Genomic DNA, 25,936 nt, shown 5'->3' with positions numbered 1-25,936 from the left:
ATGTGTAAAATCTTCCCCTTATGCTACTAATCAGAAATAACAATCCAGGAATTAACTTGGCTCACTGGTTTTATCCTTCCAAACTACTCATAAATGATTTAACTGATGAGATGAGTAATATTCCTTTAGTGTTTAGCTACTTAGAAGCACAGTACAAATAACTTTGCCCACAGAAACAGAAAATTAATTTAAACTTTTAAAAAAAGACAGGCTATATGCAGCTCTAGTTTGGTGTTGAACTAGTAATTGCAAGTACACAAGGAAAAGCAGAGCATTCAATTTCAGCTATTTTATTCAAAATGTTTGTGTTTGTCAAAGAAATCGGTAGACACAGAAGTCCTGTCAAGGGCAGCCCTGACACATTTCACCTTGGCCAGTGCAGTTTGGTCTCTACGAACTGAGTCTGCAACTGAGCTAAGCGTTGGTCACTCTCCACATGCAGGTTCCACATCTCTGGCAAAGGCCATGTAAAATGACTTATCCTGCAATGAAAAAGGTCAAACAACTCACATTCACCATAGGCTAAGAAAACACATATGGATAGTTACAAAAGTACAGCTGATGTAAAGCAATTCTGCTAGAACTCAAGAGACAAGAAAGAACTAATGAAAAAAGTCATATGTAATGGATCAACTGAAAAGGACAAAAGAAAGGTTTTCTTCCAAGGTTACAAAAATACTGCTCAGGATTATTGAGCAACAATGAAAGCAATGGACAAACCAGGGCTTCATGTTGCATCCTTTCATTAGGATTTTCAACTTTAACCTCTTCAGTGATGAAACTCACTGATGAAACTCACTGATGAAAGCATTCTTTTCTGAGGCTATTTAAATAACTGCAAAAAAATAGTAAGACTGTAAAGTCAAGTTCAGAAGGGGTAGAGCTGAGACCACCTATGCTCCATAGTTCTGTCCCTGCACAGACCACATGCCCATCTCCTAAACTGTATGATCCAGTTTCTTGCTCATCCCCTTTTACTCTCTTGCATACAAGTTTAACAGCCTTTTTCACCAGGTTATGCAGGTAACACCAGGGAGAACACTGAGTGTACTGGCAAGATCAGTCTTTAGTGCCTTTCCTTGTTCCGTAAAAATACACAGAAGGAGTAGAGCTGACGTTTGTAGCGATAACTGCTTAACCCTTGTAGCCCAGTGCTAGAAGCCTCACCAGCCTACATCTGCATAGAACTATCTGCCCATTCGACACTTCAACGATGTGTAAAAAAAATGATTCTTCAATAGCTTCTAATGTAGCGTCGTTTAGGCTTACTTTTTTTTTCTGGGGAGCAAACTTCCTTGATAATACTACTCCTTCTACCTGGAGTGCCTGGTCTAGAGGATGAGAAACAAAGCAAGAAGTACAGAGAACATTTTGGTAACTGCAGGTACAATGTTTTCTTGTGAGGTAGGTTTTTTTCAGAAAAGACCGAATAACTTAAATTTTTAAGAAAACATCATAAACTTGAAATATGGTCCTCCTTCCCTTCCCCCTAGAATATTTCAGCCAAAATGGTTTAAATTGGATGATATTCTAAGCAGAGGAAAAAAAAAAAAAAAAAGGAGAACCACAGAGCAACTCTCAACACTGGCAGCAAAACTTGTAATCTTCTATCAAACTATCAAACTTCTATCAAAAATGTTCCTAGACTGTGCAAACTGATGTAAAGGCATCAATCCTGTTGCACCAAGCTCAATGCTCATTTTCCAGACACTGCACCTGATGAAAACAGCCGTATTTAGTGGAAAAAGATACACCAAGCACTGTCAGGACAACTGAAATACAAACTTGTGAGTTCAAAGCAGGGAAGGGGGAAATCTGCCTCCAGCCACAAACTCCTGCGTGCCCTGGTGACACCTAAAATCATGAGGATCCTACTTATTGTTTCAGATTTAGGAGCAAAAGGAAGTAATTTCCAGCTCCGTACCTTCAAGGTGTTTTTTTTTCCTCCCTGCAATTCCTGATTTGGGGCCCCCCAAGACATCTGGCCCAGCTTTACAGCCTGAGGAAAGCAATGCACAGAGGGGTCTCCTTCTTAGACGCTGCAGCTACATTATTCATCCCCCAGGCACAGAAAGAACAAATAAGCAATCACTTGCTGATAGTGCTGGGTGGGTCACCCATCAGGAAGCTCTTTTGCCTGCTTGTCGTACCTCCAAAATAGGTACAGTAAAACAAAAAAGAGGTCATTCCAGCATATTACATTTTGAAAGGCTCTGGTTATCTTAACATAGACCATAGAACTCTTTACATTTTTTTTCCTAATAAAACTATAGCAACCTATAAAGGTAGAAAAGCAACAAACTGCTTTAAACTGTATTTATGAAAGACTCCAATAGGAAGATGAAAAATGTCCTATGAACTGCATATGCCCTTTTTCTTTTCCCAGGGAGTCATCTGTTTAAAGCCAGACTGCAACCTTTGCTAAATAAACAGTTGTTTCATTTACTACCACTTGGCTAATGGAGTTAATGTTGCCCTATTGAATCTTCCAACGTAGTCTTTATTTTAAAAATTGTATCGTATTTGCTAATAAAAGTCAAGAACAATATTAACAAGACAGTAACCTATACTGGCTTTTAGCGACTTACATGCAGAGAGATGTCACATGATAGGCAAAAATCCCATTAAAATTATTTTATTTTGAGGTATTCTTTAAGCCACTCCTTGGCATTTGCACCTCAACCCATTCACAGCTGTATTTTCAATTGGAGGAATAGAGTGTTAATAAGAAAACAGATGATGATACTGAACATGCTGGCAAAGTCACATAAAGACTATGCAACCAATACACGGCAGTCATTGGCAAAGATCCAAGCAGCTCCCACAGTCTACAGCTCAAAGAAATAAAGAATGAAGTAGAACTTCATTAATCAAAAATGAAAAGAGAGAAGCATTTTTGCAGAATGAAACCGCTAAAACCAGCAGAAAAAAAATAACATCTTTCACATTTATTTTCTACTTTACAGGAAAGCAGAAAAATGCAGCACAGTAAGTCCACATCTCCTTTCTCATCACTACCACGTAGTGTTAAAACAGACAGTCAGAAATGCAATTTGGGGGGAAAAAATCCAACAACATAAAAATCCAACACATTAGAACTACATCAGCTCTGCACATAAATTAAAATTGTTTCCCTCAAACCAAGAACACCTCCCAGAGCCTCACAAATCCTATTCATTAATCTAATATCTGAATTAATTACCAGTAACCTATGAATCTGGAAAAGACCAGAGTTTGTGATTGTTGCCACCTATACTACCAGATTCTCATCAAGAAAGCCAAAGAACAGCCAGAGATCTTCTGCAAGTCACCAATGTTTTTCTCTCACACTAAGAATCTGTCACTTTTCTACCAATTTGATACCTGATGATTTCAGTTGCATTCCTATACATGACCTCTATCCATACCACTCTCCATCCAAAACATAGGAAAGTAGCCACCAAATTCACTCTGGAGTTGTAGTTAGGACAGACACAGGGTCCTCCTCATTCACAAACAGTGATGTGAGCATCTTCAGCAGCGGAAGGAAACACACAGTTCTCAAAGCTTCTTGCAAGATGGTTAAGGACTTCAGCATAAGGAATTGCTAACAGTAAGCTCCTAAATAAGCATGGATTTAAACTCTCAGATGACTACCCCACTACCATCATGAACTCAGCATCTGGAAGCATGGTCTTGCACGTGAGCTTTCACAAGCACGAGCTGCAGCAGATACGCTACTCTAAACCAAATTTTAAAAGCTCCATTTTCTTTGCATAAGTCAAGCCAAACTTTTGATAAAGACTAAGAGTTAAATTGAAAAGAAAAAAGCAACAACAACAACAAATTTAAAATATTCCAACAATTTGAGCAAAACCTAGATAACACTTGGTTGTTTGAGATGTTAGAATTCTTGCATTTTAAGCCTGCAACGAGAACAACTGCTACACAACCAGTGGCCAGTACTGCAACCAGACACGTCCAACAACAGTGCAAGCCTACAGCCATAAGGTATTTAGAACCTCAATACTTCTAGCAAACACATTAGCAGATGGGAAAGTTGCACATTCAATGCACTCCTATCCTAATGAGGCTTAGAGAAGAAAAATTTAACTTGCTTTCTCTCAGACACAGGAGGTAGAAAAAGTCTTGAACAAAAATAGCAGGGGTATAAATCTGACTTTCAAGGTCCAATGTTTGATTTGCTAGCAACAAAGTCAAACAAAACAACTAGAGGGGGAAGGAAAAAAAAAAAAGGACTACTAGCTGTGTATGGCAAGCGAGTTAAATCTAGTTCTCTTCAAATACCCTGTGTCCAGCTCAATGTTTGCCAAGTTCTGAGCTTGACACTCTCCTTTCTGAAATGGTTTCAGCTGAAACATTGGCCTAGACATCAAACATTTATCTTTGCTGCTTAAACCTTGTCTTTCAAGGGAAGGGGCAGTTGTGAAGAGAATCACAAAAACATGTGGACTTGTGATGGCCAGACCACAGCGTGAACCTCAGACAGTTCAGTCTCACTCCAAGCATATTTGATTCTCAAGTCCTCTAGGCTAATAATCTCCCATGAAGCAGTACTCTGAGGCTCCATAGCCCAATGACCTTCTGAACACACAGTTCAGAAAGTTTATTCAGAATAACCTATACAGTGTCATTAATCTGAGATACAGAAGGACAGATTTCCAGCCCCCCTGAAACCTGAGATTTGCATATTGGACCAAGAGTTAAGGGAAAAACTAAGATAAGGACAAACAGTCAATTCAAATAAAATACAAGAGCTGCAACAAGACATTGCCCTTCACATAGCACGATTAACAATTTCAAAAGAGCACTTATAAGAAGCTGTTTAATATGCAAATATAAGTCAATGAGTACTAGTTTTAAGCAGCACGAAACCTTAACAGGGAGACTATTATTCACAGTTGCTTAATTGTGACTAATAAAAAAAGAAGGTATACATATTTTATGTTTCAAAGTATGTAACTTCAGTCCCTTCTTACCCCAACCTGAAAGATCACCTACTAGGAATGGCTGGGCCTGGAGCTGCCATTGTTTCTGTGGGTTCTTTCTGGGCTCTGTCTTTTCCTGGGTCTGCAGCAAGGTGAGATGGGATGGACAGCGGAAGCACAATAGCCACAGTTTTTCTCTCTCTCCTCCCTGTTCAACAAGGAAAGCTATCCCTCAGTTGGATAGATACCACACATCTTGACATCTTATTACACATAGCAGTTCAGAGCAAGTTAACATTTGCAGCACAGTGAATGCAAAGTACTAAATATGAAAGCAATAAACATACAGGTCTCTTGGACACTCTTGAGCCTCCCTTCTCAAATATATGGGTTTTCTTCATATTTCTTCAATGAAGAAATTTAATCTTGTTGCAGTGGAAGGGTTTACCCAAGATCAAATTTTACTGTCTTACTCCTACCCAATCCAAGCTTGAGTTGCAATACAAAAGCAGAAGCAAGACTAGTGCTTCTAAAACAGACCCAGACAATCTGTTGGACTACAATAGCTCATCTCCCACCCTCCCAGAACTCCAAAAGACATGGAGCAGCATTTTTCATAACTAAGTTTACCACCCTATCGGTAGTATCATAACACAATGTTTAAGATTAACTCCACAGGTACCCTGACTGGAAGCTATCCACAGGGTTTGCTGTTGTCACAGCAGTTAGAAGCCAAAATAGTTTTGAGAAAAGAAAATCCGTAGTAGGTAATATGTAAAAACTTCACTCCAGGACAAATTCCGGTATTAGCTGTACCAACATCAATCCAGCAGAACTCCAGTGTAGGTATGCTGATTCAGACATACTTGGCTGTAACCATAATATTTCCCGGAATTTTACTCACTGATTTCATATCTCAAACCTATGTAACTTCCCCTCTACTTTTGCAGATTAAAGAAACCATCACTCAATGCATAAGGAGGCAGGCAACAATGCACTTCAGTTATGACTGGTATTAATTAGTAGAAAGGAGTTAATAGAGGGTCTCTTCCACCCATAAACACAACAACATCTCTCCACTCTGCACCCTAGAGATACTCTCACATCCGACCACACACCCACAAGAGATCCATTTCCAGATACAAGATGCAGGGGAGAGCAGAAGCATTTGTGGTGCTGTAAACAAAGCAAGTTACTACCACTAGCTCGGGAGTTAGTAAATCAGAAATCTGTGTCAAAGCTTTGCTGTTAGTGTCGGGCAGCAGGCTCTCTTTCAAACTGTGCAGGCCAAGACAGGTGCTATGTTGGAAGGCAGCACGTTCCCCCTGTCAACCTAAGAGGAAAGGCCAGTAAGCAAGATAAAATACAAAACCTTCACTGGGATTATTTTTTCTTTTCTGCAAGACATTAAATACCCCGATCTTTTAAGTGTTAAGGGGTTTTCAGTTATAAGACTAATTCTTAGCCTTTCCCTTGCACTTCCTATATCATTATACATACACTGTCAACTGAATTTCATCAAGTATTGTGCTCACTACATGTGCCTTGGCTGCAACTTGTGTATTACACACAGCCAAACGGATAGCTACTGGTTTCACGAAGTGCCACCAACACAAAAGAATTTTTGATTTCTGGTTCAGTTTAATTGAAAGTCGTGCTCGGGTTCCAAAGGAAATTAGATTGGGCAGGATTTGCCCTGGGGTTCAATAATACTGGCCAATCTCCGCCCAAAAAAAAAAAATAGTTTCCAGCCCTATTTGTTTAGCTACAACTCTTTTGCCTTCTCCTTCCTGGAAGCATTCCTGATGTCTTTCCCCAAATAACTCAACTGTTTGTTTAGCTGAGAAACTCTCCTAGAAGCATGGAACAGTTTTTCTTCAGCTGGTGGGTGACATCATCTTCATGCCTTTCACACGAGAAAAGAAGCACAAACTGTGTATCACTAATGCATATAACACGTCCAGGTCATCTGCCTTGCGGGGTAATGGAAGGAGTCCCACGTGCTAATCCTCGTGTCACACTCAGACCCTTAATAATTCCACTACACTTAGGAAAGGACCTATTTACCCACTTCAGATAGATGGTTGATTCCCACAAAAGTGTGACTCAGTGACCTGCCTCCCAACATGGCCATCATGCCCAGTTAAGTAGAAGCCTTGTCATGAGGTGGGAGATAGAGAAGAAGGCAATGTTGTACCTGAGCCTATTGTATGTCCAACGGAGTCAAAGGAAAGAACCACTGAATCTGTAACACAAGAGTACAAGTTCATTTTCCCCTTTTTCTTCGCACCATTTCTTGCTGTAACATTTTCTTGTTATTTTGCTTAAATAACTCCTTATGCACCCTTTAGCCAGGAAGCAGAACAACTTCTTCACCAGCCAGAAAAAACAACAGGCATCTAGCAAAGGCAGAATGCTAGAATATGCAACAAATCACAGTGTCATTACCCAAAAAAGTAGCTACAATTTACTGAAAATAATTCCATTTTATGCCTTATAAGCTTGGGCGACTTTACCAAAACTGAATCATAATATGCTTTTGACTGCTAGACTGGAGAGCTTTTTCTTATTAAATGTATGATCAATATTTTGTCCCCACTTCGGAGACTCACCTGTTCTGATCAGCTCTTCCCTGACACTGTATACTAAGCCAAGTATTTTGTGCTCTTTGAAGTTCTCACCATGTTTTTCACATCTTCACTCACACTAGTGGCTCCCCTGCTGAATGTACTTCAATTTATCAATATCCTTCACCTTTGTACTGTACACAGCACATGTGACAAGTATCAAGAAAATTTAACCTCTCTACTTGATACTCACTTATTTTGCCATCTAGGGATCACAATAGCACTTTTATCCATGATCACAATGACAACTCTTGCTTACTAGTTAATGCCCAATACTTTTAGTGATTGTTCCATATGATGGGGCACACTTTGCTTCAATTGTGGTTTACGGTTCCTAATTTTTATACATGCAACTTGACATTTGGCCACGTATTGCCTGCATGCACTTAGCTCACCCCATGGATCAGGACCACTTTATTAGTCAGTCGTATTCCTCATACACCACTATCCCAGCCAAGAACCTGTCTGCCAGATTTATCAGTAATAATTTGATATTCTATTCCAAGTCGAAATGCAATATGATGGGGTTTTTTTCCAGTTTTATTCTTACTTGAAACAAACCAATACCCATTTTGGTAGTAAGCCTCCTCCTTTTGATGCCAATCCCAACTGAAGGAGAAAGCCTACCAAATCCTACTCCAGCACCGTTGGAGCAGAATTGGGCTCAAAAATTAAAGACAACTTGTCAATGGGTAAAACACAGCAAAGAACAAATCACCATGATAGAATTAATAATTTTATGGAATGAGAAGCTTTAAACTGACACAGCAATAGCTGAACTGCCTTTCATCTTCAGCTAAATGAATTGATTGAATCCCTTAAAGTTTGTCTTTGTAACTATCATGGTTTAACACCAGCCAGCAACTAAGCCACACACAGCCACTCTCTCACTCGCCCCAGTGGGATGGGAGAGAGAATCAGAAGGGTAAAAGTGAGAAAACTTGTGTGTTGAGATAATCACAGTTTAATAGGTAAAGCAAATGCAACACACCCAAGCAAAGCAAAACAAGGGATTCATTCACTACTTCCCACAGGCAAGCAGGTGCTCAGCCATCTCCTGGAAAGCCGGGCTCTGTCATGCATAATGGTTACTTGGGAAGACAAACTCCATCACTCTGAACATCTCCCCTTCCTTCTTCATCCCACAGCTTTATATAATGAGCACGACATCATATGGTATGGAATATCCCTTTGGTCAGTTGAGGTCAGCTGTCCCAGCTGTGTCCCCTCCCAACCATTTGTGCACTCCCCATCTTCTCCTTGACAGGGTGGTATGAGAAGCTGAAAAGTCCTTGATGCTTAGCAACAACTAAAACATCAGTGTGTTATCAACATTATTCTCATACTAAATCTAAACCACAGCATTATACCGGCTACTAGGAAGAAAATTAAGTCTATCCCAGCTGAAACCAGGATAGTAACTTGGGCTCAGATGTGATCAACTGCCTCGGTGCAAGCCCTTAGCACAAGGCACAAAGCCCAAGCACCATCAGACTGAGTGCGCTGAGAAGAGGTGAAGGTCCCACTGCAGCACCTTACATTTGGGCAGGCTACAGCCACAGACACTGACACTTCCCACGTTTCAGCTGACAATAACTTCACACAGGACCGTGCCCTTGGCTTTTCTATACCGTACATCATCCTTGTGCTTATTTTCCAGTTTTTACAAATGCAGTAAGAAAGTGCTAATTTTCAAAATAAACATTGCAAAACTGTTCATTTAACTGGATTTTTAAGAAGCAGGTCTGTGCTGTCACAGATCCAACACTATGGTAGTAACATCAAAAAAAAAAAAAAGAAAAAAAGAAGGATATTACTAGTCGCAAAACTTATTCCAATAAAAATAAAAATCCATCTGGACTTAACAACTGTATTTCCTCTTTTGGGAATAAAATTCAGACATCTTTATATTATTCTAAATAGCAAGGGGCTTAATTCATTTTAACTGCGTTAAATTCATCTGCCATCAATTAATTCTTAAGTATCTCTGTGGGGTTCTACTTTTAAAAAACTGTTGAGATTTTTATCAACATAAAGTATTGCTTTGTAGTTAGCACCAAATTTAAATGTTGTTCATTTTCCTGCAATATATTTTGCATTCAAACACTCTGCATGAAATATTACAACTTAACTAGGAATGGCTGAAAAGCATTGCAAGCACCTAATTAATACCATTATTGCAGCCCACAAAAATAGTATAATGTTTCATTCCCTTAACTGAGAACATTATCTTCCTCCTATAAACAAAAAAAATTACAAGCAGAGTAAGCACGTGAGCTCCTTTTTCCAATCCAGTCCTCCATGTGACTATTAGTGTCATAGTTTCAACATCGAATTCACTGTGAATAATCCGTATTACAGCCAATTCCCCCTCTGCCCTCACAAGTAATTTCACAAACCATGGACCTTTATTAAAACACTGTGTTTATTTCTGGCATTAACATGTCAAAAGGGAAGAATCTATAAACTTGAAAAAGGCTCAGAGGATAATCATGTGTCACCTTCCTTCCACCCAGAGAGCTACTCACATTCAGCCAAATTCAGAGCTACAGGTTATTTTTCTCAGAAGTTGATGGAGATAAGCGTTTCTTTGAGGTAAGCTGGATTTATTTGCAAATACACCAAGTCCTGCTTCTACAAGCAAAAGAACAAAAGTTTCTTTGCTTCTAGATTCAAATCTCTTCCAGTCATCACTCAGTTTAAAACCCTCCCAGCTTTCTAGACTATTTTTTCCAGAGACAAAGTGGCTGCTCAGTCTTTGCCCAGTACCTTCCCCCAAGTCCCTGAGTCGCTCCATCTTTCAAAGTCAATTTGCAAAGGCTCTACTTTCAAAACATAATAAGTTTCAATGTAAAACATACCCACTTACATGCCTCCTTGCTTTAGGTGCCAAGAAGTGTTCATGTCTGAAGGAGCAACCCCTAATCTTTCAGCTACTTCCATAAAGTAGCTTAAATATGTTTTTCTCCTCCCTTCTTAACTGATGAGCAGCCTTTATGCCCAAATCATGAAATCTGACGCCAAATAACTTGCCAATATGCACAGCTTAAGGCTGCACACACCACAATGCCAGCCTTCAACATCTGTTTTCATGTTAGCTATAATACAATCATTTTTTAAGCTGCTACAGCAGTTTAAAGAAAAAAACAAGATACAGCAAAATCCAAATGCAATTCTGGATCTGATCCAATCCATCAGAAGAAGCAAAGATAGCAGAAATACTCACTCATACAGAAGGTACTTGGTGCCAGGAATAACAACAGCTGAGACCTCACCAGCCAGACTGCAAAGTTGCTTTGGGTCACTTTGTGTCAACTCTGGGTCAAAGCTGCATCGGGACCAATGTTCTGGGTCACTTTCCCCTCCCACCCACCATCCAGCTAGAGCATCAAAAATTGGACCAACACATGAATCTGCCCCATCATCCTCCCAAAACACGGTGCTGTGCAGGGCTATCTGAACACGCTCCGCCACAGCTCTGTCGGCTCTGCTCTGCCAGGAGAGCTCCTCGCACAGAACACAGACAAGGACCCCATTTGGCTCAGGAACCAGGAGCTCCAGGACAAACTGTGCAAAGAGACTCAATGCTGCTCTGGGAACAAACTCAAATTCTGTCCCAGCAAAGCTCCAAACTGGACACAGGGCTGAATTTGCCTTTGGAGGAACACAAATGGATTTGCACAGTTCTGCTGTGAAGGTAAAAAAATCCTGCAAATCTGAGTTGGCTGCATTTACACCGCAGTTACTACGCAGTCCAGATAAGTTACACGAGTACGAGGATTGATTGTATTTCTACACAAGGGATGCACTCCAAATGTCACTGACCCCTTGCCTCTCCTCTTTGCATGCATACCCCCTTTCTGCCCCAGTGTCCCCCATTTAGGTCTCCGGCAAATCCTTTCTCCTGTTTATTTTGTTAACTACGAGCTTTCTCGCGGCCTGGATAACTCTACGCCATACTCCTCTGTCCCCAACACAGGCAACTTAAATTACCTTGCTGCATATTTTGTGCAGCTTAGGTCTACGCATTTCTGGAGACCAGATAACTATTTAACTGCTATTCCTTACAGATTGCCATATCTTTTCTCCTACTCTAGTCTCTGACTAGAAAAAGAAATGAGGATTTGGGTTTTCATAAGGGAGGGATGATCCTGACCAACAAACTGCAGATTTGTAAAAGACAGAAAGAAATAAGGCCACGTTGGAAACTTCTTAAGTTTCATGCTCCAAGAAAGAGATATGGACACCATAGGATAAACATTTAATAACATCCATGAGTACCGGAGAGATGTGTATAAACAGCTCTTAAAGCCCAATTGTGTCAAGTTCCTGAAATCATGTAAGAGCAAATACATGGATCAACTTCCAATGCAAATATTGTCCTTGCTTTGATTTCATCATTGATGAAAATGCAATATACGAACTGGAAGCAAGCATTGGCAACACAGAATGAGAACAGCAAATATAATCTACATTTAACTGAGAACTGTATGTAACCTGTATGTTTACTTAAGTGCAGTCTGAGAATTTCAGTTAAGACCTTTACACTAAGTCCCTCTGAGAAGGCACTAACATTTTTGCTTTTTACAGATTCTCCCTGCAAGGATTTGTAGATATTTGTCTCATCCTATTGGAAAGCAAAGAACCAATAACGTCTCTTTTTTTGTGGTGTTTTTTTTTTCTTTTTTTCTAAGAAAAAACAAAACCAGACTTGGGCAATAAACCAACTTCCCCAGGAAAAAAAAAAAATCAGTTAAAAAAAATTATTGCATGCTGCTTTGGAAGTGGTCCTGAGAAACCACAAACCATCAGTCCCACAGGAGTTATAAGAGTTTAATAATAAAGGCTTAACACAGCCTCAATACTTGCTCCACAGACCGAGCCAAACAGGGAACACAATAATACATCGCAACATAAGGCTGTAATTTGGCACATCCTCATACAGAGACTCACGCTCTGAGGTCTGTATTGCTTTCTCGGATGCACGATCACCGTTAAGTTTCTCATTCCATATCCTGTTCTCCAGACACTCGCATGGACTCCTACAGAACTGCAACCTATATTTAATAACATTTCATGTCATTTCTACCTCCGGAGCTTGATCAGAAACCAGATATCCTGCAGAGCTCCATCACCTGGACTGAGAATGGCAATTGGAGTAACAACATTGAAGAATAAAGTTTTGATCCAGAGTCAGAACGAAAAGAAATATTTTAGATGCTGCTTTTTTTACTGTGAAATAAGAAGACCATTTCTAACAAAAAGCGTCTGCCATTCAGCTGTCTCCCTTCTTCACCTAAGTGCTGAAAAGGACAGGATCAAACACCCCACATTAACCATCAAAATTTATTTTCTGTTTGTGATCAATATTCTATAACATGACATATACCAGAGACAATACCATTAATGCACAAAAAGCTTCATAACTTAATGATGCAAATGCTAGTAATAACAGAAACTACCCTTATGTTTCATCTAGTCAGAAAATGAAGTTCACAAAACCAATGTCACTCTCAGAAAACATGGTAATATTGAGATTCATTTGGCAAGAAGATTCGTCTCAGAACATTCCCTGCCTCAAAAAAAAATTTGGAAAAAAACCCACTATTATTGCATCTATGTAAAACTCTGGATAATTCTTATATTCCCAGAACTGAACTAAATAATTTCAGTTCTGTTTCAGAGATCTCACTTAGATATCAAAGCATGATCATCCATCTCAGATTTAGTAAAACACAACAATTTCATCTCCAAAGCAATGGAGCTAAACTGTTCGGATTCAGATAACAAAATACCATGCCATAAATACTAGCCATCTTGAGCTAAGATACAGAAAAGGCAATGTTACAGAAATCACTAAGAAGGTAAGCATCTTTTGGCAATGAAATGAACAGCCTTTCTATTTTCCAGTACAAACAAGAACAGGTACACAACAGGATCACCATGCTAACATACCACATTCCTTTTATTTGAACTGGATCTTTGTTTCACCCTCCATTCACACAGACAAAGCTGAAACATTCTTGTCTGAGCATTGGAATAATAAATTCAACTACAGGCAGACATCAAGTTTAGCCATTGAAAATGGGAACACAACAAAAATATGAGTATCTGAAAACTAAGAATTACATTAGAAACAGCAACAATACGTTACCAGTAACAATCATACCTCTGTAGTATAAGTACTAATAAGCGGACTGGAAGACAACAAGCAAACACAGAAAAAAACATTTTACTAAAACTAGAAAACAAACTGCTGGAGTTGCTGTGGTCACACTTGACTGAGAATGTTTTTCTTCGGCCTCATGCACTCACCAGATACATCACGCTTTATTCCATGTGACTGTTCCCTACATCTCTGTCACAAGAAAGAAATCACTTTCTCCAGTTTTTGGTAATACTCCCCTGTAATCTACAGGTGCCACCTAATTTTTTTTCTCTCAGACCCATCAATTAACATCATTAAGTAAAATACAAAGCAGGAGTTACTCATCTAAACTTGGCCTGACTTACCCTGCTCTGATTCATACCCAGAGCAGCCTCTGCACCTGAATGCTCACCTGCTTCTTCCAAACAGATCTATCAGTCAGTTTAATAAAATATATTAGACAGATTTGATATAGAAACCAATCTAATTGGACCAACTGATTGGTCTAATAAACCAAGAAAACCTAGAAAAATGCCCAAAGGTCCTAATTAAAGTCAGGTATCACAGGGTTAACTGCTACACGAAGAGAAAAATTAATCCTGTCCAGTATGTGACTATTAAACACAAGAAGGAACACCCCAAAGCCCACCAATTAAGAACAGATAAATTTAGATACAAGAATATAAGCAAGTATTCACACACAAAGTGACAACTTTTGCAATTCATGTTTGTTTGCTTTTGTGTGTCTGTTGTTTTGGTTTTTTTCCCTCCAAACAGATGTCAAGCATATTCCTCTAATTTCCCAAACATAAGAGGATATTTTATGAATTATTTTATTGTTGTTACATTATTGTAGTATTCCCTGCCTGCACTTACACTTGACTGGGTATCCTTCACTTCCTAATGCTTTGTTTTAGTTGCTGAAGACAGATTTAAGGAAGGGCTAAGTCATTTATTCAGTGTAATGATAAATGCTATCCTACTAATTTATTAAGTATCCTGCTTCTGCATTAATGCTGTTTTTACCCCCACTGCTTCATTTATTCTGCTTTACTAAGCTTTTTCTTCTATAACACAACTGATTTTTGTATGTCTCCATCTTTTCCTGAACACAGTGAGATGGCTCTGTGTTAAAAGCACTAGTCACTACAAGAACATCTCCTGTACCATGGCCTCAAGGATGCTCCAAGTCACTCATATTCTTTGTTCCAAACTCAAGGCACTCATTATAGCATCCCCTGTGCACCACTTCACACAGCACGAGTGAAGGGCAAAGGAAACATACATGAGACCACTCTTACGGGTAATCTCAGCTCCTACACACATACATATTCAGTGAAAAACCATCAGGAGTGTTCCCATGCTTAGACACCATAAGAAGTTATGATCTCAAGTGTGTTTTTGAACAGTGTTATTCTAACATTTTCAATATCTGAGATGAGCAACATAGGAAGACAACACACACAGCAGAGGCACACTTCCCAATCACAGATGTGCGAGCTAATAGCAATAAACACAGGGATTGCAAGTTTTGGCAAACAAACCACATGAACGGAAAGTTTCAGTCCAGTGCTGTCTCCAACTGATAGGAGATGCCAGTTCAAAGTTCTCTTATTCCCTTCACGGGAAAAGTACCTCAGCAACAGGAAACATCTGATTGTAAAGAACGCTTCCAATAAATTCTGGATTTTCTACTTCAAGAAATTGTCTTAAAACAAGGCTGCGCTATGGTGGTTTTGTTGCACTTTTGTTGCACTGTCCTGTCTGCCACCTGGCTGTATTTGTATCAGTACGGAGATGTGGGAATGGACTGGTGCTTGGGGCAAGATTCACCTTTGCTTGAGAGTGTCAGTGTGAAATATGATAAAACTAGAAAAATTTAATTCTGATCTAAATATTAGCTAACTCTCAATTTCCTGTCATTTAATTGAAACTACAACTCCCTTAGTGATAAAGAACTTGGAAATGTGTAATATTGCTTGAATGAATTTTTATTAATTTCACAGAACCTAACCAACTTTTACACTTGCTGTTGTGCACATCACTCCTTTTCCATCAGGATGTTTGTAATGAAGTGGCAAATTAAGCAAGAAACAACACTCATATTTCAAACAGATGTATTTTTGAAGTGTTCTGAGCGTGCCAATTTTCTTCATTCTGCAATGAATGAACTGAATGAAAAGATGTGGCGTCCTGTGCCAGCTGGCAAATGCTTCAGAAGGATATTACATTGCTATTGTCTTTAGCAGCGCCCAAATAACGGTTTGGTAGCAGGAAAGGCTGGTATGTTTTGCTCATGAGTATTTATTCGGATCTACTACATAACTTCGCAGTGCCATGACCAATGAAACTCTGAGCACAAGGACAACGTGGTGCTTGGCTCCAAGCATCCCGCGTGTGTAGCTCCTTGGTGTCCATCGCGGCTCCCTGTGCCAGGGGAAGGGCACAGCACCGGCCTCCCGGGCCGCTCTTTTGTGAAGAGATGGGCAAACGGTCCCCAAATGCAAAGAAGAATGGGAGATCAAGGTGCTGCAGAAGTTCAATGAAAACATACTTGGCTTTGAGGAACACAACTGTAGAGAAGGCACAGATCTACCATAAAGTCACGAACAAGTCAAACTGTACCAATAAAGCTGGCATCTGAGAGGTTTTTCTCTTGACAGAGAAAAATCCTGTAATTAATCCCAAGCAGATCCTCAGTATTTTAAAGAGCTCATGTCCTCCTAAGCCAAGTCTCGTATTTTGGTTTCAGTTATTATTGTAGCACTAAGTCAGTCATACACCCAAATACCATAGTGGAACATGCAATAAATTACAAACCAGTAAAACTTACCTCTTCTAAGCTTAAAATCCATGTGGCAAGATAGAAAATGTATATTGGTAGTTGGGAAATTACACAAGAACAAATGTGAAAATGTGGGTAAGTTAGTACCATCCCAGTTCAAGAACATTTTCTTCAGCATCAGTGGTGTACCAATCTGTATCCAAAGCAATATGAACTGAAACCGTATTTTGTTTCTGAATGAAAGATTCACTACTTTCATCACGAAATACAGTATTTGTGTACTCAAATGTAAAGCACTTGCTTTAGCTTCAGAATATGTATCTTCTTCTGAATGTATAACTCCAGCTAATACTTCAAAATTGTGAATTAACACTTTTAAAAGGGTCACTACTAGTGTTTCCTAGATAATCTCAGTAACAAAACACTGCAGCTGTCTTTATAGTTAAAATGAAGAACAAACTTGTGCATTGGCTATATCAGGGGCACAGGAGAAATTGTATTTGGATTTACCTGTGTATGACTGTTGGATTTAACTATTAGGAATATTTAGAAGATAGACCAATTTAACCACTGACGTGACTTAAGACAGAAAACTACTCAATCAACAGTAAATCCTGTCATTCTGTGTGGAATGCGTCCAATAATCATTAGTAGAGCCATTATTTAGTTCAAACAAGAATACTGGACAGGAAGGTTACAGATCACAACTATTTCAATAGCCTGGTCTTGGTTTTATGCCTACTGGAGCCATTCAACTACTTTTTTCTACCTCTTCCTGGTATGGAAAAAACTTTTTCTGCGTGTTGGCTTTTCCAAGCTAGCTCTCAGAAACCTCTCCTTCCTCAAAAGCAGAAATACAAATACTTTCATCAGGAAACTCACATTTGTGAGTTTGTTCAAAAATGATCTATTAGTTATGATATTAAGCCAGCAGTCAAAAGCCTCCCAAAACCTTAAAGCACACAACATCTGGCCCAGCTGCCAGAATAACTGCCAACAAGTTCATATGTGCAGCTTTATAGTGACACTTCTCATCTCTCGTGTGTCTGCCCAGAACACAAACAAATGATGGGAAGGAGTAAGGCACAAGAAAAGTGTAAGAGCATAAAATGCCCACTGAATACAAGTGCTTTGTAGGCATCTTCTCTAGAAAACGGCAATGCTCTACTTTCTTTTGCATTACAGGGACCCAGACTATTTATTAACATGAAAGGTAATACTGAACAGAAAGTTTGTTGGATCCATTTTTCACTCATGTTTTTGGCAGTTTGGGGCCAGGGGGAAGTTTGGGGGGTTTTGCTTGGTTTTTAATAGTGTTGCCACAACCGATTCCAAAATCTAAAGATGTTTCTGGCCCATTAAATCCTTAAATCCATTAGGTTTCCGAAATATACGCTAAAATTTGGATTGGAGAGGTCCTACCCAGTATGTGATTTTATAGGTAGTAGATATATACAGAGTGATACTGAGCATGTGTTCTTTCAAAACCAAACGTCTTGAAGAGCAGCTTGCATGCCTTCGGCTTGTCTTCACTTTCCAGCCACACTAACTGGTCTACAAAGGGCACTATGTCTACGCAAAAGCCTTGCATTGTCCCAAACCAAACAAACATTGACACATGCAAATCTGAAATTAAGATGTTCCAGAAGTCATCTGTGCATCCTACAGGATGCCAAAACCAAATGCTATTCTGTTCCCAAAGTATCTGCTTGACTATGAAAGCTCCCATCCTCAGAGGAAAAAAAAACCAAACAGCCCTCCCCGCCCCCCCCCCCCCAAAAAAAACCCAAACCACAGTAACTTTGAACAGTGCATATACAGATTCTCATTTCCTGTTATTTTCTTTTACAGAAGTGTTTGATTTGAAGAAAAAAAAAAATGGTTCATCAAAACATAAGAAAAATAACCCAGAGATGGACTAAATACTGTCACTAGCACCTCATTTCCACCTGCAGAAATTGGAGGACAAAGAAGTTATTCAGATAGCGGAAGTTGATACTCTCACCATCCAGCCCCTGGACAAATACAGCTGGAGACAATGTAAAGAAAAAAAGTGTTCCTTCTATCACACCACATATAAAAATACAATGAATGCCTTTAAAATAGCACTTGGCAGAGAAACAAGTCAGTGAGAAAACAAACTTAAAGGCACCCAGAAGGTTGAACGCTAAGAAACATTGGTTCCATTCTAGGATCAATGGTATTAAACTGCTGAGTACCTAACTAAATTGTTTCACAAGGCAAGCAAGCCTTCTTACGGAAAATAATCCATGGTGTAGCTTCCCGGTGAGCAGTGGTAATAGCACAACCAAGCTGCCACTGCCCCATGAGGGGAAAGCACTCAAAAGAGAGGCCAGTCTCACCTCCAGTCACAACATTTACTGTCCACAGATAAATTGTATTGAAAAGATCCTCATCTCTCAGAAAAGAAGATTACAGTGATACAAAGCTTGTGTGCAAAACTAAAATAGACAGTAAATTACTAGAGAACTGCATGCAGATGAGCAGTCTGACCAGGGTCAGCTGCTGAACTGAGTCTGAAAACCTTGGATGACCCTATTTGAGAGAGTCACAAAGTCTCTTGCAAGCTTGCAAGAAGCAAACATAACACATAACATTATTATTTTATTCTGGAACAATATTGAAGGAAATAAACTAAAAGTTTACAAGTTCAGTAGAAAGGTAATTACCAATGCGACACCTTTTGTTTAATGACACGCATTCACATTTTTCTCAGACCTGCCACCATGCAATGTGCAATGATTACGTTCTTCAGTTACACCCCTGAAATACCCATATTAGCTGTGCTCTTTTGAATGGCTACACAGACTTCCAGAGGACTTGCAGGGCCTCTGGAAAAACAAACCAACCAACCCACCCCAAAACCAGAAAGCAAAAAACCAACCCAGATCAATGGACTACTTTAATCAAAATATCAAGACAAGGAAACAGCTTGCTTAAGAACAGAACGTGCTGGTTTGACTGAAAGAGAGTTAATTTTCTTCATGCAATTAGAAACTTCTTTTTGTAGCTAGCACGGTCATTGTTTAGATTCAGTTCAAAAATAACAAGATAGGACCCTGGGATAGAGTTAATGTTTTCTTCAAGTACCTTTCCAGTGGTTTTGAGTTGGAATGAAGAGATTCTAAGAATTTACTGACAACTTAGCCATTGTCTGGAAGCCAAGGTCTTTCTGCGCTCTCTGTCTGCAGGTGTGAGGCAGCTCGGGGGTGGGCATGGATGGGACACACCTTGACTGACATCCAGGCTGATCAATGAGAATATTCCATAATATTAGCACCACGCTTCATAAATAATAGGAGTCACGTTCTCCATCTGGTTAGATCCACTCAGTTCAGCTCCCTTCCAGCTGAGTTCTGTTTGGGACTTCCGTTAATTCGGTTAGTTTTGTTAGTTCGCCCTTTCACCTTTTTGGCCTTTTCTCTCTCTCCAGGATCGGCTGGTTGGGACCAGGGTGCTCTCCCTCTTCCCGGGACTGGCTCCTTGGCACGGACAGAGTTCATGAGCAATTGCATTGAGTATAACTTATATTTTATTTTTATGTTATACATTAGTAGTAGTGTTAGTATACTAGTATTTTTAGCTGTTTTGTTAAACTGTTTTGATCGCAATCCACAAGTTTCTCCCTTCCCTTTTGGTTCTCTCCTCTATTGGGGTGGTGGGGGGAGTGAGCAGGCAGCTGTCATGGTTCGGATTGCTAGCTGGGGTTAAACCACAACATAAGCAGCACAAGCATCACTGAAACATCAAATGGTTTTGATGAAGATCATGTGAAACTGCCAACTCTACTTCACCAAAAGCTGGAACTTTAGAAACTGAGAGCTGCCAAGAGCAACTCTCATTCTTAAATTAATTCAATTTCCACAAAGAAAACCCACTGTAATCTCAGAAAGACAAACCTTCCGCAGAGCTCCACAGCAGACCCCATTCCTTATTAGCATTTCCAGCCACCTGCCGAAGTTCGCTCCCAGCCAGGATTTCACAGGCTCACTGGGATTCACAAATTTTAGAGTTTCACCATTTCTGGATTACACCACTAGCAGGACTCCTTGTAAAAGGCAACAGCCATTTTATTAACCTTATTCTAAAACAGCTGTCTCATCTAACACAACTTCATTTGACTGGCAAAAAAACCCAACAGCTTGATGTTGGCAGGTCTGGGATCAATTCAGAAATGGAAAATGGCCTCTTCTTGGTTTGTGACAAGCCATCAATGTAGGCAACTTTTTGGACATAAGTTCGACTGTGAAATTGCCTGCACAACTGAACAGATGACAAGGAAAGAGAGGATTAAGTGAAAGGAGAGAGCTATGAGTAGGGCATTCTACAAATAAAGAATAATGCAGAGGCCTGAGACACCAGTTCACAAAACACAAAGGACTGCTGGTCATTCAGAGAAAGCAAACCGTAAGTTTCTAAATGGCTTAAGCTGCAGGTTTTTAAAGTCACAGTTTGGCTGTGGAGGAAGGGGTTCTTTTGGTTTTGTGACATTTTTAAACTTGAACAAAAGAGCATCTTTCTCAGTCTGGATAACCTTGACATTCTTTCTAAACCATACTAAAATAAACATGCCCACTAATTCTCCCAAATCAAATCAAGTAATGGCAACACCAACCATAATAGATGCTATTCAACACGATACACAAACCCGAGCATCTCAAGGCCAAGGACTCCATATGGAGAAATGCAAGCCAAAAGCAGGATATAGGGCCAACTTCAAAATTGCACATATGGAAGAGAACTGCAACCACCTTAAGATCCTCGCTGCATCCAAGCAGGCAGTTATCACCAGCTCCAGGCCCACAGACACTCAAGAGAAGGAAATGAGATTTATCAGTTGCAGTAGACCACTTTCCCACAGCTGGCTTTAATTAAGCTAATTTGGTGGTAGTGACTAGCAGCAACCAGAGCCCTCTAAAATCACTTTGCAAGTATTTTTGCCAGCACTTCACCATCTGTGCTGACCAGGAATACTGGATGCTAACTAAGATGTTATTCTGCAATTCTGTCTGAGGTACAGCATTTAAGAGTGGTGTATCCACTCCCCTTAAATATCAGCTGGTACAGCCAGTGCTTACAGGTAACTGAGTGTGAGAAGAAGATGGAGAACTTGAAGTACTGCACAAACTCCACTGAGAAAACCACTCCTGAAAAGGCAAATGGATCATTTGCTAGAATCCCTTTGTAGCACGCGTATATCCAAGGTATACAAAACTCATTAATGAGCCTGTGGATGTCGAACAGATTTCGGAGCTGTAAGAAACAGAACAGCCTATATAATTCCTAGGCTAGTTGTGCAGTCATCTCCTCTAGGCTGGTTTTTCTTTTGTGGATACATACAGGATAAGACAGCTACACCATGAAGAAATGCCTTGGGTTACACCATGATCTCAAAAAAAAAAAATCCAGAGCATGGCTAGACTGTGCAAATTTAAGCCTCATCTCCAGGCTCACATAAGGGGACAGAAATGGGTCTAGCACGGGAGACATTTTAATGACATCTAACTAGTCGGAAGTTTTTCTAAGATAAATCTGTGGTCAGCAATCAGAATCAGAGAGACTAATGACATCAGTACCAGTATTGGTACATAAGACTGACACATACAAGGAACAGATGTATCAGTAAATATAAGTTAAGAACATGCCAAAAGAAAGTATAGCCTTCTTCAGGAATATTTAGCATCTACTACCCAGAGCTGGTCTGTTTGATTCATTCAAGGGATGAATTTCAGATACAAAAATCTCAAGTTCAAACACATGCAACCTAGCCAGATCACCACAAACACAGGCTGAGGTATTAACACTACTGATGCTCAAGCCAGAGAAGTCACATAACCAAGCCTTAAGCCACAACCAAGGCAAAGAAAATAAGGTAAATTGCAGAATAAGGCTTCAGGAGAGCAGAATTCAGCCCATTCAGAGATCTGCTTCAGAGAAACCCATGGGATATGGGCCTGCAGAGAAGACAGGTGCAGGAGAATTGGTCGAGCTCATCCAAGCTCAAGAATCATCCAGCACAATGTGCAAGAAATCAAGCAAAGGCACCAGGAAACCTGCATGGATCGACAAGGAGCTTCTGACAAAACTTAAAGATAAAAAGAATGCATACAAGAGGAGGAAGCAGGGTCAGGTGAGTTAGGACAAATATAGGCACACTGCCCCAGTGTAGAAAAACAGGCTTACGATGGTCAAAGCCTGTCTGGATTTGAATTTGTTGAGAGACGTGAAGGGGACCAAGAAGCACTTTAACAGGTAATTAAGCAGCAAAACAAATACTATAGAAAATGTGGGCCTCCTGCCAAACAGGGTAGGTGACCTGCTGACAAAACAACATGGAAAATGCCTGCAGAAATGAGCCAACTGAAATCTCACAAAGTTCAGCAAAGGGAAATGCAAAGTTCTGCTCCTGGGGAGGAATCACCCTGTGCTGTACAGCCTGAGTGCCAACCTACTGGAAAATAGCTTTGCAGAGGAGGACCTGGGAGTCCTGGTGGAGCAGCTGGGCCAGCAATGTGCCCTTGCAGCAGAGGCGGCCAACAGCACCCTGGGCTGCAGGGGGACCAGGAGGGACCCTTCCCCTCTGCTCAGCACTGGGCAGGCACCGCTGGGTCCAGTGCCGGGCTCTCCGCTACACCAGAGACAGGGACATGTTAGAGCAAGTCCAACGAGCTAAGACGATTAAAGGATCGGAGCATCTGCCATACGAGAGCAGGCTGAGAGAGCTGGGATTGCTTAGGGTTGAGCAGAGAAGGCTCAGGAGGATCTTAGTAATGTAACCTGATGGGAAGGAATAAAGAAGGCAGAGACGGATTCTTCTCAGAGGTGCACAGTAAAAGGATGATGGGAACAAAGGCAGCAGGTACAAACTGAAAAGCGGGAAATTCTATTTAAACATAAAAAAAAAATTATGAGTGTGAAGATGATCTCTGGAGGTTTCTTTTAGTCTCATCTACACTGTCACTCTGTGAAACACCATTGCTCTAAATCAGCGATGCTCTCAGGGTTTTAGTACAGGTACTTTCCCTCACATTAGACTGATTCAGAAGAAATTAAATGCAGAGGAATCAACTGCAAAAAAAGACAAACCTTCTAGTCTGCCAGTAATGCTATGCTGGGCAAGAAGCCTTAACAATGAGTTTCAGAGTGAGAACTGAATTTAGCCTAAGTTGAGCACAAGATAAACCTAATAACTATAAGGTTAGAGTTCACGTACAAGTAATTTCCTTGCCAGAATAATGAAATGTATTATTACGGCTACTATTTGAGTCCAGAGGTGAAAATCCAAGAATGATCCTGTTGAGGTCACAACTATTATCCATAATAAACTGTTCTTTACTACTGGCTCTCACAAGAGGAACAGTTGCTTTAACACAACAGTGTGCAAACTGTTGTCCAGGTCAGGAATTACCTGAGTTGTTATAGCTTGCGGCATCCAGGCAGTTTCTCTGCGGCTGTTCAATACACTCAACATGACCGAAATGTCCTGCACTGATAATCTTCCCCATCAGAAGATTTTAAGCAGATGGATTATTAATGCCCTGCATTCTGCCAGTGAATATTCAAACAGTGAGACCACCGCAGGCACAGCATCACACACCACAGCCCCAAGCAGATGCTGAACCCGATCCCCCACGGCCCTTCCTTTGAGCCATCACAAGGATGGGCTGGAAGGTCAAACTGGCAAAATGCCTTCTCCTTCTGGTCTTCTGTTTTAGAGTAGGCTGGCATGGTTTGCCACACAATCAGTTGAACAGAAAAAGCTGGGTTAAGGTAAGCAATAGAAACAAAGGTCACGGCTGAAGCTCAAAGAACATAAATGTTTTTTCAAAATATGTTTATACCCAGTGTCAGCAGTGTCTCCTGGAGCCAAAGCCCAAAAGCACATCAGTATCTTTCTATCTACTGCTCCTCAGTTGTAGCTTAGCCCTACCAGATGCATCTTCTCTGTCTTCTTCTCCCAAGTAACTCCACCACCAAAAACTACCCCATCATCCCAGAAACATGCAAAAGAATGAAGACAGATTGGAAAACCAGTTATCAGAGGCTTAAGAATAATTTTTCTTCAAGCCCATCTATATGTTTCTCACCAATGAAATCACACTGTAGTGCCAGTAAAATTATCCACGTGGACAAATCATAATGTAAAACAGACTCGGCAGCTAAAAAACTTGGGGTTTGTTACTATATCTGTAGTAGTGTATATTTACCTTGTACATATAAGGGGTCTTTTCTGACATCATGGCTTAAATCAGTTTGTCAGGTGCGATATTTTACTCGCAAAGCAGCATTTTTTGCCAGCATAATATCAAATAAAGCCATATTAGGACTTCCAACAGCATAAGTACATTTCAGTACAGCTAATATATGGCAGTGACCAAACTGAAGGTGTCTCGCTCCCATCAGGACTACCAGTTCCAGCCCCAAATTAACACCAACCTGAAGGTGCACTTACACTCTACTTTTGCAGCAAAGCAAAATTAAGGAATTTTTCACACCCTGTGTGGCCCAGCACAGCTGAGCCAATACAACTGCTCACAGGGTGGGGGGAGGTTGTAAAACAAATCACTGAAAGAGCATGGGACAAAATACACCAAAAATACTCCTTAGAAATGCAGCTACACAGTTATTTACAGCAGATTTGACACCAAAATCAACATACCATGTAACTATACCCTCAGAAACTTAAGATTTGGAAAGCCCAGGTCCTTTCCACAGAACTGAACTGATCCCTGGCAAAGCAGTAACATTCCTTAAAAGCAGGTCTTAAATAACTGCACACCTGTCAACATTCAAATTAAACACAACTCTGGTGAACAGCAGCCAGAGCCTATGTAAGAATAATAACATGGTAAATAAAACAGGAGAGATTATTGTTAAGGCTGTCCAACAAAAGAGATGGAATAATTGCAACTTTGTCCCCAAAACATTAGTGTTCTTTTTTGTACTTTATCTCCACAAGAAAAATTCTCTGGAAAGCTGTCCAGCATAATCAATGCCTCAACCGAGAAAAAAGAAGGAACAGTCTTTCCAAAACACTGAAGGAAAACCGTGCTATATCAGAAGACGCATCTCTGATGAACTTTTTGTGACAATGAAAATAATGAGAAAACATTCATACTTAATCAGGGGATTGTCCAAAAAATTACTTAGGAAATCCATAAATGGATGGGATAAAGATGAGGCAGTGACCCAAACGTGACTGTGAAATACCATGTCGACAGTTCCAATGACCAATATATTAGGAGCAGAAAAAAATCCAAGCTCCATGTGAAATAAAAACTTCACCTTGTATCTTACACCAATAGTACCCTCTACTGTCATAAAGCAGCATAGCAGAAGATGAAGCCTAGCCCTGACAGTCAGGAACACTCAATGCATCAAGAACGCCTACCAAGCTTTATTCATTAACCACCTACTTTCCTGTGAA

General features: G+C 40.2%; 1 protein-coding gene across 7 annotated transcripts in view; it reads right to left on the bottom strand.

Moving 5' to 3' along the window:
- Nucleotides 1–25,936, bottom strand: part of ST3GAL3 (ST3 beta-galactoside alpha-2,3-sialyltransferase 3) — a 182,167-nt gene that overhangs the window by 138,351 nt on the left and 17,880 nt on the right. For 4 of the 7 annotated variants that reach the window (XR_010607808.1, XM_065655958.1, XM_065655962.1 and 1 more), the window contains exons 3-4: nt 7,126–7,173; nt 5,002–5,136 (exon numbers count right to left, since the gene is read on the bottom strand). The exons of 1 other annotated variant lie outside the window; for it this stretch is intronic. Coding sequence is in view for 5 of the 6 variants with exons in the window: in XM_065655958.1 (XP_065512030.1) it covers nt 5,002–5,136; nt 7,126–7,173 (183 nt within the window). In the remaining variant the exon portion in view is untranslated. The remainder of the gene's footprint in view (nt 1–5,001; nt 5,137–7,125; nt 7,174–25,936) is intronic. 2 more of the 7 variants (XM_065655961.1, XM_065655959.1) reach the window with 2 other exon arrangements.

Source organism: Caloenas nicobarica, chromosome Z (assembly GCF_036013445.1).
Source record: "Caloenas nicobarica isolate bCalNic1 chromosome Z, bCalNic1.hap1, whole genome shotgun sequence".
NCBI classification, from domain to species: Eukaryota; Metazoa; Chordata; class Aves; order Columbiformes; family Columbidae; genus Caloenas; species Caloenas nicobarica.
The sequence above is the reverse complement of the archived record's forward strand: the minus strand, read 5'-3'. Positions and strand labels throughout refer to the sequence as shown.